The sequence below is a fragment of the Petaurus breviceps genome, unplaced genomic scaffold, assembly GCF_028583685.1.
Source record: "Petaurus breviceps papuanus isolate PSGF00001 unplaced genomic scaffold, PetGlider_PUasm1.0 90895, whole genome shotgun sequence".
Taxonomy (NCBI): Eukaryota; Metazoa; Chordata; class Mammalia; order Diprotodontia; family Petauridae; genus Petaurus; species Petaurus breviceps.
Genome location: NW_027187372.1, coordinates 1,454,183 through 1,477,648, shown reverse-complemented (window position 1 = coordinate 1,477,648; position 23,466 = coordinate 1,454,183). Strand labels below are relative to the sequence as shown.

General features: G+C 39.0%; 1 protein-coding gene across 1 annotated transcript in view; it reads right to left on the bottom strand.

The window, feature by feature from the left end:
• CACNA1E (calcium voltage-gated channel subunit alpha1 E) overlaps positions 1 to 23,466 on the bottom strand; it is a 413,658-nt gene that overhangs the window by 28,052 nt on the left and 362,140 nt on the right. Inside the window, exons 33-38 of the mRNA XM_069074371.1 lie at positions 21,268 to 21,393; positions 17,607 to 17,672; positions 10,395 to 10,486; positions 9,378 to 9,543; positions 6,359 to 6,486; positions 646 to 742 (exon numbers count right to left, since the gene is read on the bottom strand). Coding sequence (XP_068930472.1) covers positions 646 to 742; positions 6,359 to 6,486; positions 9,378 to 9,543; positions 10,395 to 10,486; positions 17,607 to 17,672; positions 21,268 to 21,393 — 675 coding nt within the window. The remainder of the gene's footprint in view (positions 1 to 645; positions 743 to 6,358; positions 6,487 to 9,377; positions 9,544 to 10,394; positions 10,487 to 17,606; positions 17,673 to 21,267; positions 21,394 to 23,466) is intronic.

The window sequence follows — 23,466 nt, the reverse complement described above, 5'->3', positions numbered from 1 at the left end:
AGCCCCTCAAACTCCGGTAGTCTACAGCCCTTTCCCATAATTTTTCCCTTTATTTCTAAGACATTTCTAAGACATTGGAATATTATAATAATAATAATTAATAATAATAATAATAATAATATAGAATATAATAATAAAATACCTTTCTGTGAAGGAGGAAAAAATAGTTCCTTCTCACTCCTCAGCAAAGGGGAGTGAAATGTCTCCCTGATCTGTTTCAAATTCATTTACTGTTTCCTACGTTAATTAAACATATCTCTCTTGCTTTCAGTTCTGAGGGATATCCTGCTCCAGGTTTTCATCCTGTCCTTCATCCCACAGCTCTCCTGTGCTCTGCTTACTTGAAATGCGAATATGCCACATCTTCAGTATTGCCTTCCTACTAACCCACTAAAAGGAAATCTCACACACATGTACACACATATACATGAAGAACTGTGAATCATAGGTCCATACCCTTCATGTAGTGACTGGAGAAATCCTTCCTCCATGAGCCTTTCTATGTCTTCAGTCTTCTCATCTCCCTTTGCTTTAGTTCCCACCTCCACCTCCCCATCCCGAGGTCCTCCCCATTTTCAGGCCTCCCCACCACTGGGTCCCATTTCCTGCTCATCTCTAGCCCAAAGGAAGGAAGGGTTGATCTACCTTATACGCCACTTTGGAAGGACATCTCTTGCCGAGGCCTAGCGGTGGTGACATGAGAGTCAGCATTTCATACATCTCAGTGTAATGGATGCGGCCACTGCTCATGGAGGGGTGGGAAAATGATATGGGAGATTGGAAAGGGTCAAGGGAAAGAGAAGGAAGTGGGGAGAAGGATGCAGAGAGAGACGAGAGGAAGAGAGGCATTCCCAGAGAGCAACAAACAAAATAATAATACAGGAAACAAGAGAAGAAAAAGACAAAATAAAAAAAAAAAATGGACAAACAGGAAAAGAACAGGAAACCTGTTAATCAAGGCAAATCATACACGTGAGTCCATCCTGGTGTGGATTTATATCACACCCCACACAGACCCGGGAACATCAGTATGAGCCTTCTGTCCCCCTTCCCATTGAAAATCTCATTGGGAATCTGCTTCTCCTCTTGTTTCAGCATCACTCCATATCATCCTGATCAACTCCCTCAAAAAGAACATGGGTTTTTTTGTTTGTTTTTTCTCTTCCCAGGGCTGTGTGAGAGTGGTATAAACCGGATAGACGGTGCTCAAGCCATGGGTGATGAAGAACATAGAAGCCAGGATTCCTCTGGGAATCGCTGGCCCCATTAAGACCAGGGCTCTCCATGGTTTCCACTAGTCTGGATACCACATATGCCTTTGTCCCTTTGTCCCATAGCCAGAACATCGTGTATCCCCCCCTATGGTGTCTATGCAATAGAAGATAGCATCTTGCATAGAAGGTGGTGGGCTGTGGTTGCTTGTCAAAGGAGTTGGCCCAGTTGCTTCCACCTGGCTCTGTGTATGGAGTGCTTTTCCCCAGCATGCACCAGTGCAATGGCATGCTGGAGATGGAAGAAACAAAACCAGGGGGAGGAAGAGCATCTCACATGCCATGCTTCCCTCCCCAGCTCTCCCCCCCACATGCGATCGCAGGTTCCACCAGGTTGGAGTTTAAAGAGTCTCAGCAGAGGCAGCTGTTTGGCCTTCTGAGTGTGGGAATCACTGCGTACCCATCCCATGACATCTCCTCCCCATCACCCAAGTCGGTGTCCTTCCTTGCTCCTTCCTCCTGCGTCCTTCTTCTGGCTGCCTCTAAAATGGTGGGCTATACCTCAGTGAGCCCCACACCCGCCTTCCTGCAGCACTTTGAAGACCTTTCCGTACCAGGCAGGCTGAAGTAGTTGGGTAATTGGGAACTGGTCAGTGTAAAGGAGGATTGCAAGGAGAAGGCCTCATACCCCAGCAATGCTCTCATTTTGGACTCCCAGACAATGGCTTGGCAGACCTGACAGGCTGCTCAGTCCCACAGGCATTTCACAACGTATTATGTCAGGATCCTCAGGCAAGGAACCTCTTAAAGAATCATTCGGTAGAACCTTTTGCTAGAACAACACCATCCACTGTGAACTTCTCAGATAGATAGAACTTTTAGAAGGACATTCCAATCACCATCGTCACCACCATTTCTGCTTTGCTGAACTCTGGGGTCTGTGTCCTTTCCCTACCATCTGCTTTCATTGTCCCTGATTGTCATAAAGGTGTAGTTTGTAAACCTAGTCATTCCAGGAAGGCAGCTCCTTTTGTGGTCTACTCAGGCCTAAAAAGTTATGTGCTCACCAATTCAGGGGTTGCTAGGCAGAGTGAAAAAATGTCATCAGGAATATGCTTTATTTTTTGGTAGGATGCCAGTTTGGTGAACATATAGGATTTATTTGTGCCCAGTTCAGGAAATTTGAATGACCTGTGCTGGGATGTTGTGAGTTCTATGATCTATTCATGAGGGAAGGGTCCTGGCCATATCTACACTACATGGAGTAGTGTTTGTATGTGGGAGAAAGAGGATAGAGAGACAGAGACAGAGACAGAGACAAAGAGAGAGACAGAGACAGATAGACAGAGAGAGAGAGACAGAGACAGAGAGAGAGAGAGAGAGAGACAGAGACAGAGAGAGACAGAGAGAGAGAGACAGAGACAGAGACAGAGAGAGAGAGACAGAGACAGAGAGAGAGAGACAGAGACAGAGAGAGAGAGAGAGAGAGAGAGAGACAGAGAGAGAGACAGAGAGAGAGACAGAGAGAGACAGAGAGAGAGACAGAGAGAGGGAGACAGAGAGAGAGAGAAGCTTAAAATGTTTTCAGTATTTACCTTTTACCATTGTCCCCAAATATTATCCCTGTGCCCCTCTTTCAAATGTAACAGCTGCTGGTTCTGGGAGGGTTTGGACCTCTTTAAACTCAAAGGAAAGCAACATGAGGGTTTGTTTGTGTGGCGTAGTGGTGGTGGAGCAGAGGAGGAAAAGGAAGGGTTAAATGTTGTGTCCCATCACCGGGTCATGGCTGGGGACTGGGAGGCAAACCTTGCACGCCACCCTGTAGGGGCAGTTCTCTCCCAGGCCCAGAGGAGGCGAGATCACCCGTACTAATTTGTACATATCCTTATACGGGATCCTGCCGCTGTAAAGGAAGCACAGGTGAGTTAATAGGACACTCAGAGAACGGGAGGTGAGGAAATGATAGCTTATTTAGTAAGGAGTAGCGTGACCAGTGCCCATTCCAGAAGATGCCCCAAGGGTCGCCGTCTCCTTTCCTTGGACTCCAAAAATTCCAATAGGACTGATTCTAATCACCATCAAAACACAAGTAGTACCACTTGCTTGCCAAACTAGAGGAATCTCAATCTCCTAGGCTGATCAAAACCCATCTAATATTGTCAGAAGCCACACTGACTAAGGGTGTCTAGGGCCCTGCAAAGTACCACACCTGGACAGATGCATAAACTCAACTCTGATCTGTGTCAGATCTCTAAGAACTTGAGATTATTAGTTAACAAATGGCTCTGACAGCTGCCAAGAACAGATGTCAAGCTGATAAGAAAATGGGCTGCTCTTTTGTTTGTTTTTTTCTCAGATATTGTTTTATATTCAGTTGCTCAGATATGCTTGTCAAGGGCTGGGTGTAAGCAGCAGAGCATTGGTACCTTTCTATAAGCCTATGGGAGACACATTTCCCATTAGGCTAATTGGCAGGGGACACCATTGGCATGAAGCATCTTGTAGACAGTCTTTGTTCTCTGTGTGAGATTTTTTTTTTCCATATTTCAGATTGAACAAGCTTTTTTCCAAATAAACCCAGAAGCTCCCTTCCTTCACACTTCAAAAGCTACCTCAGTGGGAATAATTTTCAGAAATCCTTAAATTCTATTGCCTTTCAGATGGTTAACAAGAACACTCTAGAGTCCCAAGAGGAGCCTGACCTCTTAGCTCCCTACGGAAAGAAGAGAACCATCCATAAATTGTGTATTTTTAGTGGCTATAATTTCCTATCTTGTTACAGGTCATGCCAGCAGACAGCCAGTCATCAGCTTTCCAGTCTAGGTTGATTCTGATTTACACCAGAAGTTTCCACTGGCAATAATGAACCTAATTAACCCAATAACACAGCTGTTGTATAGAGGGAAGAGTACCGAATCTGGAATCAGAAATCCAGATCTTCCATTTACTAGCTGTGTGATCTTGGACAAATCCCTTCATCTCTTGATGGTTCAGTTTCTTTATCTGCAAAAGGGTAGTAATGGTAACATCACATTTACATAGTGCTTTGGAATTTACAGAACATTTTCTCAAATTGAACTGAAGAAGTAGGTTGTAGTAAGTGTTATTATTCCCATTTTACAGACAAGGAAACTGAAGCTGAAGTGATTTGCCTAATTGTCACACAATTAAGGGTCAGAGCCAGGGATTAAGTCCTGGTGTTCTTACTCCATACCAAGTAGTCCTGCCACAATATCACACTGTCTCTTTTCTACTACCTCCCTACCTCAAGGAGTGATTGGGAGGATCAAATAAGAATGCAGAGCTTTGTAAGCCATAAAGCTCTCTATTATTATTGTCTTATGTTCTCTATATTCTCCAGGGTTATCTTGTCCCTTTCCCTTATCTCATACTCAGAAGAGAACCTTGGCCAAAGGTCCTTCCTTTCAACTCTCCCTTCTTTTTTTAAGGTAGATTCTGCCTTTCCTTTTAGGCAGTTGCTTTAGAGGTCACCTCCCCAGTAGGTTCTCTGTCTATGAAGTTCTGGGGTAATCGTGGTTCCTTTGGGTTTATGTTTTCCAAGACAAGCTGGAAATTGTCTTCATTCTGGCTGATTCCAGCTGGATGACTCCTCTGCCATCTCTTCCAAATGAAGAAGCTATGGTGATAACAGGTATGTTTTGGGTCATAGCCAAGATTTTAGGAGAGATGCAGAGAGGCTTCCTTCCTCTTGCTCTTTCCAAGAATGCCTTCCATTTCATCTGAACTTGTTTCCGTGCTTTCTGTTTTTCCCAGCAGTTGGAGTGAGGAGACGAGAATATCCAAACCACATGTGGCATCTGAATCCAAAATAATGCAAAGAAACCATTGGAGGATGAGATCTCCAACCCAGGAAGACATTTGGAACAAAGTTGACGTGTAGAAAGCTCTTCTGCATGTGAAGGATAGGGAAAGAGTGACTGGTGGCACTGAGATCCTGCAGACTCTTCTCTCTAGCATGACAGGTGACAGGTGACATCTTTTCCCCACTGGACTTTTCTCTCCCTTCTTCTGCCTTCCTTGCTTTACAACCATAGTGGATTCGCCACACATTATGGAAAGACAACCTAATAGACTGTTCCAGCTATGTTCTAGGTTTAATGAATGCCTATAGTCTCCAAGAAGGTCATTCATCATCGAGTAGACTCAGAAAGGAAGATTTCTCCATTGTCATAGGCATGACGTTAGAGGATTCTGTAGCCCAGGTCATTAATTATTTTACTTTAAGGAGGAAAAATTCTGCTGAGTTGAAATAAACTCCAAAAGAGAGTCCTAGGTGGAAGCAACGTGGCCCTTTCCTATGACATATGGCAATGCTTTGTAGCACTACTACTATCAAAGGAATGGGGTCAGGATAGGTAGAAGGTTTGGAGGAGTAATATCAATAAATGTTGGCTTAAAAGCCCATGAGAACACAATTATCATTCCTAATACTAAGGACAGAACTATCTGGTTCCATCCCATTCTATAACAAGCCCTAGGATTGTAGGCAATGAAAAGGTTCAGGGAAGATATCCCTATGAAGGCCCTGCCAGGAGACAAAACAAAAAGCAGTTAGCTTTTGTCCCCAGGAAGGAGAAAGCCCTCAATCCAATTCTTATCAATTAGTATTTGCGGGAATAACAGGAAGATGAATTTGCCTAGCCTCTATATAATTCACGAGTTATCTAAAAGTCAAATACTTTGGGAAGTTGTGGAGCAGGAGACAACTCCCTACAGCCATTGATCATAGTAGTCAGATGTCTGATTCCCCTAGAAAACTCCTATCAGTGTCTCGGGTCATTCAGAACAGGTCAATTAATGACCTGCTGGAGGAGAGGAAGGAGGGAGAGCATAGTGAAAGCTGTTCTAGCTATTTGCTAGAAGGTAAGAGTGTTAAAGATCTGTCACAGAAGGAAAGAGGAGGAAAAGGAGAAACTTTTTGAGACTGGCCAGATCTAGGCTTCTAAGGGAACTCTTGACCTTAACAAGATCCAAAATGAGCATCTTCTCTCCTCCTGTGACAGGCACATATTTCAGAGGAGCTCCAATTCCATCCTCTTTCCTGAGTACTCCTGGTATGACCAACCAGTGGGCTCCAACCTGGGCCCCACTGGAAGCTGGGAAGGTAATGGTGAGGTTATACGTACCACGCAGCTCGATCATACTCTGCCCAGACTCGGACAAATTCATCCAAGTGATGAGGCCCGAGGATAGAGGAGTCCCGGGTCAGGTACTCAAAATTGTCCATGATGACAGCCACAAACAGGTTAAGCATCTGGAGGTCAAGTTGAAAATGGGGAGTCAGAGGAAGAAGAAAAAGGATTGAAAGACAAAAGGTCACCAGGATCTGCAATGTCATAATTTCCTACTGATATTGTGGCATTCCAAGCATCTTTATTATTTGTACCACAGCTCATTATATGAGAATTATTATTTCACATTTCAGTGATGCTTGGATATTGCAAAATGTTCCACAATCATTTCTATTTAATTAATTGCCAGTGTAACAGACAAGACAACAGAAGCTGCAGCTGTGGCTGTATGAGGGGGAGAGGCCCTCAGGTTGGACAAGCCATTCCAGTCTCTCCCAGCCTTGCCCGATCCAGCTCTCATTGACCAATAGGGAACAAAAGCACTCTGATAACTATTTAGAATACAAACAGAAAAGTAAGACAGTCCTTGCTCTCAAGGATCATACATTCTAATAGGGGGAACAATACATGCAGGAGGCCACAGTTGCAGGAAAGACACAAAGTCCCAGTGGTCTTTAGCTATGACGTCAATGAAGCAGGTAATGTGTCCTCTTCAATAATGATACTAGTTAGCATTTCTATAGCACTTTAAGGTTTATAAAGTGCTTGACCCATATAATCTCATATCTTTATAACATTCCTGTGTTCGATAGTACTAATATTTCCCCCATTTAGAGATGAGGAAACTGAAACTAAGAGATTAAATTACTTGCCCCAAGGCCACAGTTAGTTAGCATTTGAGGCAAAATTTGAAGTCAGGTTTTCTTGACTTCAAGTGAAACACTATTGTACCACCTAGCTAATGTCATTTCCAAGAATAATACCATGTCTGTTCCTTACTTTTGACAATACTTTAAACTTAACAGTGCAAGAACTTTGGAGATGAGAACTTTCTTTTCCTAGTCTTCAGAAGCTGTAGCTATTGAGGAAGCTTCCATAGGGATTGCTTTCCTGGATAAAAACTCTAGAGATTGTGGAGTGGAAGCTGAGCAGCTAGTCTGTGAGGTGCTACAACTCCTGGGTTCATGGGTATAGGCATCCTATGCTGCCTCCTTTTCGATATGAGGAAAGGGAGTGGTCAAGGCAGTGGCAATGGCTTGGCCAACCTGGCACATAGTGCCTGCCTTTTCTCTTTCTGGGTACTTTGTTGCTTTGGCTACATTTGCTTGCTTAGATGCCAGTTACAATCATTACTACCTAAGTGGAGGTGTTTTTTCTCATCCACAGATTTCTTTCATGTTCACTCTATCCCTGAAGTTAATAATAATATAGAGTAATAATAGTACTATGTGCAGCTTATTAAAAAATACTAGTATTATTAACACACATAATAAGGTTCACAAATAAATTTCTTCACAACAACCCTATGAAGCAGGGACTACAAATATCCTCATTTTTTGAAAAATTTTTTTCAGTATTCTAATTTTAATTTTTTTGTAATTTAACAAACATCAGTAAATACAGATGTGTTATTGTCTTTATTTTTATGGAAAACAAAGTCAGAGCTCAGAGAGATTAAGTAATCTGCCCAGCTCTTAAATCTGGTAAGTGTTGGAACACTGATCTGAACTCAGATTTCCAGTCTTTTTCCTACTACATTGTGTTACATTGTTAATAGAGACTGATGTAGTATGGTTCCACCAAAAAGCTCAAAACGTATTCATATTCTTTCTATTTTATTTTCCTCATATTATTTTGGTACAGTAGAAGTAGAAGGCATCCTTTCCTTCCCCTGTTTCATAGATCCAGGGAAAGGTCCAAATGACTTGCCCTATTTTAATAATAGCACTGGGCCTAGAATACAAATTTCCTAAGTTTCAGCTTAGTGTTCTTTCTACTGTACTTTTTTTTCTCCCCACGTATCTTACTATAGGTAAGAAAAGTCAGAATTTTTAGTCCTTGTGAGTTGTTGCTTTCTTTTAAAGAAGTAGAAACATCTGAAACATTATCAATAATGCAATGAATAAGACTTTGAAGTGTATTATACACAGTCACTACGGGGGTCAATCATCTTCCCGGACAATCATTTTTTCAAACCCTTGGATTTCTGCAAAACCAGTGCCATCAGTTGAGTAGTTTATCTGGTCTGATTAGTGAAATGGCCAGAATTATCACATTGACCATATTTTGACCTAGGGTCATATGATTTAGAACTGGAAGGAATCCCAGAGATTTTCTATCCAACCCTCTTATTTTGCCAATTCAGAAGCCAATGAAGCCTTTTTTGGTGTTCTTCCTACTTACTAATTATTTAATAGTATATTTTAAAATTATATTTAATTTATTTATCTATTTTCCATCCTATTTTCAATAGGATTGAAAATTCTGAACAGTGATTGCTGAAATAGTCTATGACTCAAAGAATAATTAAGAGGGCACTTGTGACTTGGCATAGCACTGTATATGGGGTGTTGCTCCCCAAATGCTAGTCTGCATTTACTTTAATGACTCAGTCACCTCCATTCACCATTACCAAGAGGACCCTTTGGTGTAGTATATAACTGGATGTTATGGGCCACAGGAGAGTCATGTCTGTTTATCTGAACCATTCTGTTCCCTTTTTTTTGGTCTTTTTTGGAGGGAGGAAGGCAGGGCAATTGGGGTTAAGTGACTTGCCCAAGGTCACACAGTTAGTAAGTGATAAGTCTCTGAGGCCGGATTTCAACTTAGGTCCTCCTGACTCCAGGGCTGGTGCTCTATTCACTTCAGTACCTAGCTGACCCTACCATTCTACTCTTGCTTCAAGATAATACTATCTTTTATTTACAGGGCACAATTCTGCAGAGAAACCAATGGTCTTCACAAGAAAGAAAAAAAAAAATAAGGTGTTCCCAGACTCATTTGCCAATTGGGAAACCTGAGGGAAGAGGAGGAGGTTGGGAATGATAACAGGTCAAAAAGGAGAGATGCTCACCAAAAAGGAGCAGAAGAAGATGAAAGAAACAAAGTAAAAGTAGGCCAGATCTGTGCCACAGCGTTCATTCTCATTCTGCCCTGAGGGTGCCGTGGTGTCCGGCTCGCAGCCTTTCTCTCCCAGACACGATAACATAATTTCCTGCCATGCCTCTCCTGTGGCACTCCTGGGATCAAAAGACACACTCGTTAGCATCACTCAATGCATCTCCCTGCATTCCTCCTCCTCCTCACTGCCCCCTTCCCCCCACTTGCCAGATAGGGACCATCATGCTTTATATTCCTCTAGTGCTTTTCATTAGAAGAAAGTCAGGATTGATGATATTTACCCGGGTTATTTATAGCTATCCTCATTGTTTCCTTTCTGCCCTACCCCTTACTTCTGTCTTTCTTTGGGTTAGAGTGGCTATTTGAGGCGGCTTCCACTGACTAGTGATAGGAGTTTGAAAGAAGCCACCCTCCCTCTATAGCAAATGGGACTCTGGCTATCAACATGGTCATACATTGTGGGGTTCAATAAGTATATACAGATCTGGATTTTTGAGTGTTTGTTTCCTTTTCACTTTCCCTTCTCTTCTCAAAACAAGCCAGACTACCTTCTTCACAAATTGTTAGATAAGATCACTGAATACTGTGACTACACATATATCCTGAACATTTTAAGACAGTGCCAATTTTAAGAAGAGAAGGTATATTTTCAATAAGTTTTGCAAGAGGGTTTCCCTTTTTTAGACCATGTATTCCAATTTGTTTCAGAAAATATGGTTACCATACCACTGAATTTAAGTGACTTGCTTGACTGTTTATTAAGGCCTCTCCCTCCCCCATTTCTACAGTACTGAAGGTGGGAGATACCCTTCTCTGCTCCACAAAGAGCCAGACCAACAGGACGAACCAGGATTTAGGGGAAATCAGAAGGGAAAAAAGACAACGAGGGATGGTGGAAGCATCAGACAGACCTGAATCCATCTAGTTCCATCACAGATGTCATGGATTAATATATGAATGGGCCTGGTACCTGAAGAGCAGCATAAGGGACCCAAAAAAACTGCGGAAGTTGTTGTGCCGGTTAATGTGACTCTCTTCATCTAATTTTATATTTCCAAAGACCTGAGGAATCCAATATAGGGAATTAAGTAACAGAAAACAGTAAGAATCACCATAATGTAACATACCTAACAATCATAGACCAGATCAGTCTGGATATCACCACATGAAGAGAATGAGGGAGAAGGCAGCAATCCCTCTTCTCTTACATTCAGTGCTGCTGGGACACTCTCAGATGCTTCTACAGAACACACAAACTTACCGAAGGCAAACTATATATTTCACATGTGCTATTGGTTTAGAATTTGTAGGAAATTTGGCTAGAGATATCCTTTCTGAATATTTTTGTAGTGAGTTAAATCTTTGGGAGCCAGGAAACTCTTAACCTAGAGCCCTGATAAAAAGATATAGATATCTATATATGTGTACATATGTTTATAACTATGTAATTATATACACATGCATTGTAACCTGTGCATATGTATAATGCACACAAGTGTGTATGTTTATGCATATGTATACATACATATACATACACATACATACATACAGAGTGTATATATAAGACCCAAATTTCTACCCATGAGGGAAACTCCCTTATGCAAAAGCTAACTATGTTTGAACCCTGACTCTTTCACAACTAGCTGGCAGATACTGAGCAAGCAACTTAACTTAGCTAGGCCACAATTTTCTCATCAGCAAAATGTCTCCTCCTACTCTAAATTCTATGATCCTAGGCATCTTAAGCACCCAAAGCTGAAAGGTTGGAGAAAATCTGGATAATTCTGAAAGAAAAGGGTAGAAAACAATACACTTTTCCTTATTCTCTATATTTCAGACCACGTAAACCCAATTAATGATAAAACTGACCATTATGTATTTTATTACCTATTATATATTTTTTAAAAATGAATTAATAGTTTTTTTTCAGGTCATTTGAATTGCTGGCCTTTAGTAATCCTTAATGTCAAGGGAGACTTTCAAATTCTTCTCACTTATAATTACATTTTGCATAATCCTGGTTCAACTGTATAATTTCACTGGTAGAAAATGCTGTTCTTGGAGTAGGAATGATAAGGGTGGTGGCATTGACCATTCTCTCCTAGACTTTGTGATAGAGGAGAGGAAAGGTGGACATTGTCAGAAATGTAGAGAAGGTTTTAAAGGATTTAGGAAAAAGGAAGGATCCCATGCCCTAAAGTTATACAGGGGAAGTCCGACTTGGAGTGAAGGAAAGTTCTCAGGAATAAAATTCTGCATACAAAAATCAATTAATAGGAGGAAAAGTTGAGAAATTATCTAAAGAGACTTACGTCAATGCAGAGAAGTCATCAACCACCTTAAATTCAAAAGATATGTAAGAGAATAAATACAAAACCACGGAATAATCATGTCAGAATGGTCAGGAGGGGCAAAGCTTAGAATGAATTTCAGCTGGTGAGGAAGGCTAAGAATTTTTAAGTTATATTGGGGAACAGAGAATTATCAAAGAGTAGAAAGCACTACAGCTAAAGTTGTTTGGGATGATAATTTACATTGGAGAGAAGACAGAGATGTACAGTCTTCATTTTGCTTGTATTTTATATGCCAAGGAGAATAATCTTCAGATCAAAAATGACAGAACAAAAATAGCAAATAGTGAGATAGGTAAGTAGATTGTTACAGAATGTCAAGCAGACTTTGAACAAGTTCAAGTCATCTGACCCAGATAAACTACATCCTAAGGTACTGAAAGAACAGGTAAATGTGGTTATGAGCCTGTCTATCATGGTAAACTGAAGATGTCCTATAGATCTGGAGAAGGATATATGTTACAGAGATTAAAAAAAAAGAATAGATTCTGAAAACTATAAGCCAGTAAGCTTGATTTAGATTCATTTCACAATGCATTATCAAAATGATGGCTAGTTACCATAAAGGATGATAAAAGGGATGAACAGAGAGATCTGACATGACTTTATTAAGAATGGATCATGCCATATTAAACTCATTTCCTTTTTTTAACAGTATTACTAGACTAATAGGTCAGAGGAATAATATGGATATTTGTATTATTCCAGATTTTTAGTTAATGCTAAGATTCTAATCTAATGCTAGATTCTTAGCAAAGCATGCAGGAAAGTCTCTCATACCCTTCCTATGGACAAGTAGAAGAGATGCGGACTAAAAGCTAGCACACGTAGATGGATTTGGAATTCAGTAAATGATGATATAGTTATTCAAGATTCTACGTCAACTTGGTCAGCAGTCTGCAGCAGAGGGGCACATGAATCTATACTATGCCTTGCACTGTTTTATATTCTGATCAATGTCATGGACCAAAGCATAGATAGCTTGCTCATGAAATTTATCAATGATACAGGCTGGATGACAGAGTTCAAATTAAATAGATATAGATATAGATTAGCAGCTTAGAACATTGGGCTGAATCTAGTTCTCTCAAGCGGAGATTATCAGAGAAGTCTCTCTGATCATAAGTTGATACGCAAGTTAAGAAAATACCATCATGCCCCATTTTGAAAAGTGGCACATAGAAGCCCCAGGACTGTTTCTCCCCACCAAAGTGAAACTAAATTCAACAAAGGCCCATGCTTACACAGGTAGAAACTTTTGAGTTCTGTTTTGCTTGGTTTCCCAGTCAACAAAGACCATTTTGTAGCATTCTGACATGTATTAAATGCGCTTTCAGTTTATTTAAAGTATGCTAAATGAAACATACTTCTACCCTAACAAGTTTTTAAATTGTGTAATTGAAGAACAATTTCTGCCCCCAGCTATTTTGCTCAAATAACTCCCACTGACAACTGCTTTGAGAATTGTTCTCAACCTTGTTTTGCAAAAAAAAAAAAAAATACTACTTGTCCCACAGGAGCCTTGGAGGTGGTAAGCTAGACAACACTGAGATAGCAATAAGTATTACTAAGAAGGGAATAGAGAAGTATAAGCATGGCGGGGGAGGGCTTCAAAATGACTATTTTTTTATTCAATTAGCTAGGAGACAGTATTGCCTGTAATGTCATTGGCATATCATTCTGTTCATGTCTACAGCTTGCTTCCCTGGTGTTGCATCATACATGATATGTTCTCTCCCCTCCAATCCATTTTTTTCTTTTTTTTCCCCATACATCCCTTGTTCCTAGATCACTGATTTCCACTTGGACTTCACCAAATGTCACATCCAAATGGTTAAAACATTATGAAAGCATGGACATAAATTATCATACAATTTGCATGTAATGTTCTTAATAATACTAGTTTGTAGTTATGTAATGACACAATTTACAAAGCACTTTCTTCCTAACAAACCAACGAGATACTTAGTGCAAGCGTTATCCTTTTTTCCAGATGAGAAAACAAAGGCTCATGTAAGTTAAATGATTTCCCCTGAAGTCATAGCATCAGGAGGTGTCCATTCTAAGACTGGAATTCAGACTTTGGGTCTTCTGTCCATTACCCTTTCTCCTAAAAGTAACACACCACGTTACTTTGTGCCTATTCTCAGGTAATTAAGAAAACATTTATTCTTACTATCATTATGGTTCTTTGCCTAATTTTACTTTCCTTTATTACTTCTGATCCTACTTCATATTTTAAAACAAGGATCTAAATTCCAAAAGCATATGGAAAAAAGAAGGAAGTTTCTCAATGGAAGGATGACAAAGATGACAAAGGGAAGGCAAGGACCAGCAAATCTTAAGACAAAAGATTTCTAACTTGGGGGCATTTTTTTCTTTTAAAATTTCTCAAAATCTGATAATGAGTTGTGAGTTCATTTGTTTATTTTTAACTTTTAGATTATTTAGAAATATACTCCCTATATTCTAGGTCAGCTTTTTCTTTTAGTCAATAATTCATACAGTCATCCAATTTCTCTATCTTTTGACACTGCTCTAATATTTTTGTTGTATCATTGAATATTTCAGTTCTATTTCCTCCATTTTTCCAGAGTGTCCACCACTTTGCTAGCTTTTCCAGTTTCTATTCTAGGCTATTCATTCCAGTGCTTCTTAAACTATGGGCTGCAACCCCATTTGGCAATAGTAGAAGATTTCTGAATGTGCAATGACTAAAAATTACTTAAAAAGCAAATGCATAATGGATCTGAGGTATTTCTGGTAGTACTTGCCCATGTTGCAACATGGAACTTCACTGCAGCTTTGGTTCTGAACAGAAAGCATGTGCATTTTTTACTGTGTGTGCCCTCAGGTCACTCAGTGCCTACAAATGCTCCCAACATGGAAAAAGGGGTTGCAAGTGGAAAAAAAAAATTAAGAAATCTTGATCTATTCCACCCCTTATCTCTTCCTTCAATTCCCTTTTTAGGACTTCCAACTATACTCATAGTCCTTGTGGACATTTCATACTTTTTTTTAGAGTTATTATAAAATTATACACTCTTATACTCACCTTTTGGCATTTTATCCTGGGATTCTTTTGCTCCATAATATGTCTTGATTGTATTAGGACCTTTCCTTGTCTCGGTCATATCCTCAATCACTATACTCTTCCCTCACCCCCACCCTGAATCTCTTTAATTGAAGCATGGTGGATTCTAGGTGAATAACTGTTGAGAAGATTTGCTACTAGTAGTTGTTATAAAGATCCATGAAGTAATTGACTACTGTTAGTTTCAACCTCTCATTGGCTCAGCAATTGCTGAAGTCATGCCTCCCATTCCAAAATGATGAGCTAAAGGATTTGGGACTAGGTTGGGATATGAGGAATAGAAAACTGTGATATACCCTTATTTGTCTGGTGACAATCCCTGGACATTCCACCAAAATTTAAGAAGAACCTGCATCAGAATTAGAATTTCCTTGAACTGGGGTGGCCAGGTAGCACAGTGAGTAAGAGCACCGGCCCCAGAGTCGGGATGACCTGGGATTGAATCCAGACTCAGATACTTAGCACCACACCCAGAAATAACTGGCCGTGTGACCTTGAGCAAGTTACTTAACCCCAATTGCTTAAAAAAAGAATTTCCTTGAACTATTAAATATAGAGCTAGCTACATCATTTATTGACAGGACTAAAAAGATACATCTTTGATATCTTTTTGTCCTTTCTATGAACAAATTTTATGTCATCTTATATTTAGAACTATTGCAAAAGCATCCATCTTTTTAGTTCTGTTAATAAAATTATGCAGCTAGCTCTATATTTAATAGTTTGAGGAAATTCTAATCCTATAATTATACAATTATTAGGGTAAAAAGGACCTTTGATGTCATTTAGCTCAACATTTCAAACAGTGGGAAACACCTTTAACAGTTTCCTTAACAGATGGATATCCAGGTTCTTCTTAAATGCTCCTAATGAATGGGAGCTCAATATTGGGGCAGCCTATTCCACTGTTAGACAGTTCTCTTTCTTTGACTGCATTTTAGAGGACAAAACCACAGTGATCAGTTAGAGGGGGAAAGAAATCAAGAGGTGCAGATACCATTCTCAGAGAAGCTTTGGATAAGATTCGGTAGTGCTGGCTGCTCCAGAAGGCTAGCATTACTGAGAAGATAGCTCTTGGTTCAACTGCAGCCAGACTGCTTGCCTGCAGGAGGTTATTACTTGACTGAGGTTCTCTGCTGGGCAATCAGTCACAATATTGCCAAGTCTGAGGGGTTTTGCTTCAAAGAGTCACCTCAGTTGGAACAATTATGATGCCCTTGAAATCTTACAAGCTGGGCCTAATCAGAGGGCATCTGGAGACTAAAAGTCTAGACCAAGAGATGTTCACCAACAGCAAGGTCTATTGTTCTGGAAGAAGTTCATTTTCATCCCTGGATCAGTAGTCCAAATACCAAACACAAATATCCAAGTTAAAATTCTGACTGTTGTCTTTTAAACTTGGATGGATATGAGAAGGGTTTGGAAATCCAAGAAACTGTCCAGCATATCATATACCTGAAGGTGGATTAGTGGGGAGTGTGACATTTGTTTCACCCCAGAAATTTACTGGCAGAAGCTGAAAGTCTTCAATTGGGGAGCCTTTCATGGTATAGTGGAATGAATGGTAGGTTAAAGAATACAGGCTCAAATTCTACTTATACTACTCATTCATTTGTGACCTTGGGCAAAGTATTTTTCTACTCTGATTTCAGTGTTCTCATCTATAAAATGAGGGAATTTAATTAGATGGTTTCTGAAGTTTAAATCTCTTATGAGGTCTAAGAGGTGAACTTAGCTCATCATGACATGTCAGACTTAGCTTTAATTTATGAACACATCCTCAGTCTTCAGTCAAACACTGGAACCTCCTAACTTTGGTCATTGCTATAAATTCATTCTTGGCCTCTTGGTAAGATCCCTCAAATATGACCATGTGACTTCACTACTCAGAATTTTTCAGCAGCTGTCTAGTGACTATAGGAAAAAATCGGCATTCAAAGTCTTTTATAACCTACATCCCATCTACCTTTCCAGTCTTATTTCATGTTATTCCCTTTCATGTACTTGCCATCTCAGTTAAGTTGACGTGCTAGCTGTCTCCAGTATACAATGTGCCATCTTCCACTTTTGTGCCTTTGTAAAGATGACTGGTTCATCCTCACTTTCCCTTCTTGTTATACCTTTCTTATTTCATTTAACAGCTCTAGTGTCTTCTCTTAACTTGATGCATTTCCCATCTTCCTAGTTGTTAGTGTTCTCTTATTCTTGAAATTATATGATTTTGTGCATATTTGTATATAATTAAGTATATATTATATCCAGGAGAATATAAGATCTTTGAAGAACCAGTTTTATTCTTGTCTCTCTATTCCCAATGCCTTGCACAGAACCTTGTATGTAGTCATTACTTAATAAATATTTGTCAAATTAAATTGAATTATGCTAGGAGTTCCTATGGGTTAAAAACAAATGATACATTTTTGTCTTTGTTTCTGCCTTACCCCAGGTTAATGTTAAATTGATTGTGCTCTGTGGAAAATGGCAAGCATAGAACCAGTACTCCTGGTATGATGGATTGGGATATGTTGCTTCTTGTGACTGGGCAGTGAAGCTGTAGAGTTGTGAAATTCCTAAGGATGAAGTGCAACTGAGTTCTCTCAGGGAATTTACAAGCAGCAGAGTTCTTTCACTTAATCTACTATCTATCCATACATACTTTGTCTACTAAGAAGCTGCTCTATTAAGGGGAGCAGCCTCCTTTTCCCTCCACAACTGGCCCAAAAAAACACCTATTTACCTGCATCCCAATGATGGCATAAATGAAGAAAAGCATGGCAATCAATAGACAGACATAGGGGAGGGCCTGCAATAAAAAGAAAGATAATGGTTATTAATTTGAGAGGTGGCACTTTTCACTATCACATCCTGAAGCAGTTGGCTGTACCTGAGTCCTTGCTTACTTGAAAGGTCAAAGACACTATCTTCCCTGAACCTTCTCAGATGTTTGGCTTCATATTTATTTTAATGTCCAGGTCACTACACAAATGGAGAGGCTATTGGGTGCCAAGCTATTCATAATTCTAGATGACCAAAAACTCATAGGAAAGACCTCCACTGACCATACCTCTATGAGCAATGAGGGAGTACTAATACTTATTGTGCACGAACATTTACATCCTACTTTCTATTGCTATAGTCCAAGTATTGTTATACAAAGCTCAGACAAAACATCTGGTCTTAGCTTCCAAATTTTTTTTCTCCTGGGATTTTCTCCAAAGAGTAACTTTTTAGTGAGGACTGGAAGCAAAATGAAACAATGATTGAGTGTATTTGCAAGTCAGATCCCATAATGTTCTTTCATCCTTCAGCAATGTTAGGTCTGCACTGGTTTTGCATTATTGTCTGATCTAAAATTCCTGAAGTTCACTTTTGTCACTATTCCAAAGCTATTTCTTAAAAAAAATATTCACCATCAGCCACCACTAAACCTTGCTACAAATTCCATGACACAGAATTCTATGCAGTGCAAACTATGCAATGCTTCTGAATGAATTAAACTCTTTCCCATCCAAAAGTAAGTCAATTGTAACAACAACAGGTAGTATTTATCTTTAATTTGGCAAAGTACTTCACATGGATTATCTCCTTTGAGACTCATAACAACCTGTGAAGGTGTTATTATTATCCCCATTTCACAGATTAAAAAAATGAGACAGATAGCAGTTATTGATTTGTCCAGAGTTACACAGTTAGTAAGTATTTTAAGTTCTTCAGTAAAATAGTCCATTCACTGTAGCATCTAGCTACATCTACCAACCAAAATTATGGGTAGCTTTCTACTGCCACTGGAGGACAAATAGTCTTCAACTGGAAGGTGAGGAAGTGAAGAGAGGCAGTGAGATTCATTAGTGATTGGTATGAGAATGGGGAGGTTAGGATACTGGATTCAGGAAGTCATGTTATTGTTATTGAGTCATAATTTTCAATTGTATACAACTCTTCATGACCCAATTTGGGGTTTTCTTGGCAAAGATACTGGAGTGGTTTTCCATTTACTTCTCCAGTTCATTTTACAGATGAGGAAACTTACAGGGTTAAGTGACTTACCCACTTATGATGTGACCTTCTATAGCTATGTCACATATGCATTTTGGGTTCATTGTAGTATGTGGAGTGAAATGTTGGTCTACATCTAATTTCTGCCAGACTACTTTCCAATTTTTTCTAGTAGTTTTTGTGGAATAGAGAGTCCCTACCACAGAAGCTGATTTTGGATTTATCAAACACTATGGTACTATGTTCCCTTGCTACTGCATGCTATGTACCTAATCTGTTCCATTGGCCACATTATTTGAATGGAGGAGGTCCAATTAAGAGTCTAAATTTAAGAGCCATTCTCTTGGATAGTGAGGTCCACTAGATGTTCCTATTTGCAGATGACATTATGCTGATTGTATCAAGTACTAGGATATTACAGAGCCTCCCAGAAAATATCTATAATCACATAAAGGAGTTTGGCCTGCCCATCCACATAGGAAAAATCAAATGGATGAAGAATGTCAGTCTCTCAGGTTTCTGTAGACATCTGTATGAAAATACACCTTTTATTCAAAAGGAACTGTGAATGTTAGTCCTATATAAGAACTTCTGCTTTATTTCTGAGCTAAAGCATCGGCTGTGAGCATTTGTAGAATTCCCAAATTGGGAGCACCAAAGGTTATCTACTCTAACATGCATCTAAGGTATGAATTGTATCTACAATGCCCTAAGAGATGGTCACTCCATTTCTACTTAAAAGACTTCCAAGCTTACCCCTTCAAGTAGCCATTACATTTTTAATTGTTAGGAAGTTTTTCTTATATTGAATTAAAATCTGCCTTCCTGCAAATTACTTATTAGTACCAGTCTGCCCTCTGTAAGTGAGAAGAATGTGACCCTTGGATTAAAGGGTCATTTATATAACCAGAACACCAGGATCTCTCTTCTCTCCAACTCTCATCAACTCTACCCCACATGCAGACTGTTGCTGATTTTTTTTTTAAATTTTTTTTCTTAAAGCAATTGGGGTTAAGTAACTTGCTCAAGGTTACACAGCCAGTTATTTCTGGGTGGGTGCTAAGTGTCTGAGCCTGGATTCGATCCCAGGTCATCCTGACTCTGGGGCTGGTGCTCTTACTCACTGAGCTACCTGGCTGCCCCTGTTTATTTGTTTTTAATCAAGTCCAATGCTTCATGACTCCATTTAAGGTTTTCTTGGCTGAGATACTGGGATGGTCTGCCATTTCCTTCTCCAGCTCATTTTATAGATGAGGAAACTAAGGCAAATAGGGTTAAATGATTAGTCCAGGCTCACACTACTAGTAAGTGTCTGAAGCCAGATTTGAATTCAGGAAGATGAATCTTTTTGACTCTAGGCCTAGTCACTCTATCTAATGCTTGACCTAGCTGCCTTCACACATGTAGGTACAAAGCAATGAATAATCAGTCTTCAAAAGTGGATGAGTTTCATGCAAATGTAACCTTGAGTCATGGTTACATACCTCTTAGATAAGATAACCTTCTAAATATTCAAAGATATCTATCACAACCACTCCCCTTTCCCCTCCAACTTCATCCTAAATCTTCTCTTCTCTAGGCTAAACCTGTCTAGTTCCTCCAACCAATCTACATATGACATGGTTTAAGTAATCTCTTCATTTTGGAAGCCGTCTATTTGGCTTACCCTTGGTGATATACCTTTAAAAAGGTTACGTCTAAAATTGGGGACAATAACTTCAAATGCAGTCTGAATAGGATAGAGTACAGCATTACTGCAAAAAAAAAATGGAATTCAATATCCTATATGATGTTAGCACATCCAGGTACCCAGTAAAACTAGGGAGATCTTCCAGTTAGAATGACAGTGGGGAGGCCTAGTATGAAATGGCATGACTCAAGTGACCTTGCTAAAACTCAGAAGATGAAGTTTTTGAAGTCTGGCACAAGACATAGAAACCCCAAGTAGTAAAAGAAGGCAGCTTCAGGTGCCTGTTGTTAAAATATATACAATTGCTTCATTGCTATTTAGAAAAATATTTCTAAATCAGCATGGAGGTAACCTTTTTCTCTTTCTTCCCCACCAAGGATGGTCAGACTGCCACACCAGAGTGATTGTGTTTTATTAAGTTTTTCCAGTAAGAGATTAGAATTTATTGGAGATGACCTGGCCTATAGCATAGCTTAATGTTATGAGTGATAATAAAGGTTTTATACTAAATTTATGTAACAATTTTTGACAAATATTCTATTTCACTATTCTCAAAGTACAAATTGAAACACACACACACACACACACTGAAGAACAGGGAGGCAAAACCTAAAGATACCAAATGACACCTTTATTTTTTTGCCATGTTGCCTCCTGTGGCACAGTTTTCATGACCTCTCCAATTTGAAGAGAAAAAGCTGGTGTATCTTACCTTAAATGACTGAACAAAAGTCCATAATAAAATGCGGATGGTATAACCCTGTCGGAGGAGCTTGATGAGACGGGCTGCTCGGAAGAGCTTTAGAAAACTCATGTTGAAGCCACTGGTGTTCACCAGCTGGTGGAGAAAGATGTAAATAATTACTGACATGTTGATCACTGAGAAATTACTACGTACTAGTATTCACAGCATTGGACTAATCCTAGGATCAAGCATCATTTCTACATGTCTTCTCAAAACCCTACCTCTAGCTGCCATGGTGGGCAAAATGGAATGACTCCAATCTTCCCTATGTCTGATCCCTATCTTTGATACTTACCAATAATGACCAAGTCATTTAACCTCTCTGAGCCTCAGTTTTCTTATCTGTACATGAAGAAAATAATACCCATTGTACATACCACGTAGGGTTGTTGAGAGGTTTAGATGATATAACATATATACAAAGGGCTTCAAAAACTTTAAATCATGATGCAAATGTTCATTAATTATCACTCATTCTTATTCTCATATTTTATACAGCTTAGAGAGAAATAGTTCTAAGGCATCACTATCCTACTATTATTCTTTTATGCTTCAAGAGTGGTGGACTATTGTGTAGTTGAATAAAATGATTGCTTTTTATAATTGAATCAAAGTGTTGGGTTGTATATTCATCTCCGTAGGCTTACAGACAGCATATATGTGGGACAGCCTGAGTAGCAGTACAAAGGGATATGTGCTTTATTCTCTTCACACATGGTTTTAATTTCTTCTGCCAATATCAATATTTTCAAATTTTCATTCCACACAATGGGTTATGAGTATTCAATATGGCAGCATCTATTAAAATAATGTTTTAAAATTTTTATTGCTCAGTATTGCATTGGGGCTATTGTGGATAAAATTATCCCTGACAGTTTTCCAGTTCCAAAATAGGTTATTGTTGAATTCTCTAGGATATTTATGAGTTTTTATTTGTATAGGAATTTATCATGTTAGTTTATGAATGATACCTAACTTCCAGTGTATAATTCTTGCTACTTTACTGTATTTTTCAAGTATTTGAGTATTTTACTAGGTGGTGCAGTAGACAGAGTGCCAGGCCTGGAGTCAGAAAGACATAGATTTAAATCTGACCACAGACACTTACTAACTGTGTGACTGTAGACAAGTCACTTAACCCAGTTTGCCTCATCTGGCAAAGTAAAATGAACTGGAGAAGGAAATGGTAAACTACTCTAGCATCTTTGTCAAGAAAACCCCAAAAGAAATCCCAAAGACTTGGATACAATTAAAAACAAGTAAATAGCAACAAAATTTTTGCATCCTGTAACAATGTTGCATAATTTCTATCATTTCCTTTCAAAATCAGCATTGATTAATAAAAATTATGTCCTTAGGGATAATCTTTCCTAATTTCTGGTAGCAATGATCTAATCTTGCATTGTTCTCATAAATCACTGTTTTATCTTTTTTTCCCCCAAATCCACATGACACCTTTATTTCTTTGATGTTCTGTGGTAAGCGTATCACTGCTTGTGTTTATATAAATGCTGCCCACTCAGGGTGTTTTTATTTTATTCTTGAACTTTTCCATTAAATAGGCTCGATCTGGAGGTAAACAAATATGGGTAATATTTGGTAAGTACTATGCTGAGGTAAGTATCTATGAACAGCCTTTTCATTGTTTTGTAAAGTGGTCTCTGTAAGTCTATTACATTATTATCATGTGATATGAATATATCTATATTTTTTTTGACAAGGAAGTATTAACCTTTCTATAGCTGCTTTGAAACGAATTCTGTTTTATTGATATCGCATGAATTTTTGTTGGATACTTTCTAAATCCAGTTTTCCATTTCAGTGTTGCAAAAGTGTTTGTTAAACCTGGCAAAATGAAGGTGTTCATTGATTAAGATGAAGATGAATTTTCATCTCAGAATGCCAGTAAGTCTCAGTATATACAACCTTCATGTTCTCCTTGATGACTGTAGGAGTACTATGTCTTGTCTGGAGAAGAACAAAATATTTCTAAATATAGCTTTCATGCATTGATTTTGACCTTCATTTTTTTTCTTGGTGTATATAAAGAACTGTATAAGTATTGGGTAAGAATGACATTTTGACATCATTAGAGGAAATCACCATGAGATGAAGCTTTTATATATATATATATATATATATATATATATATATATATATATATAT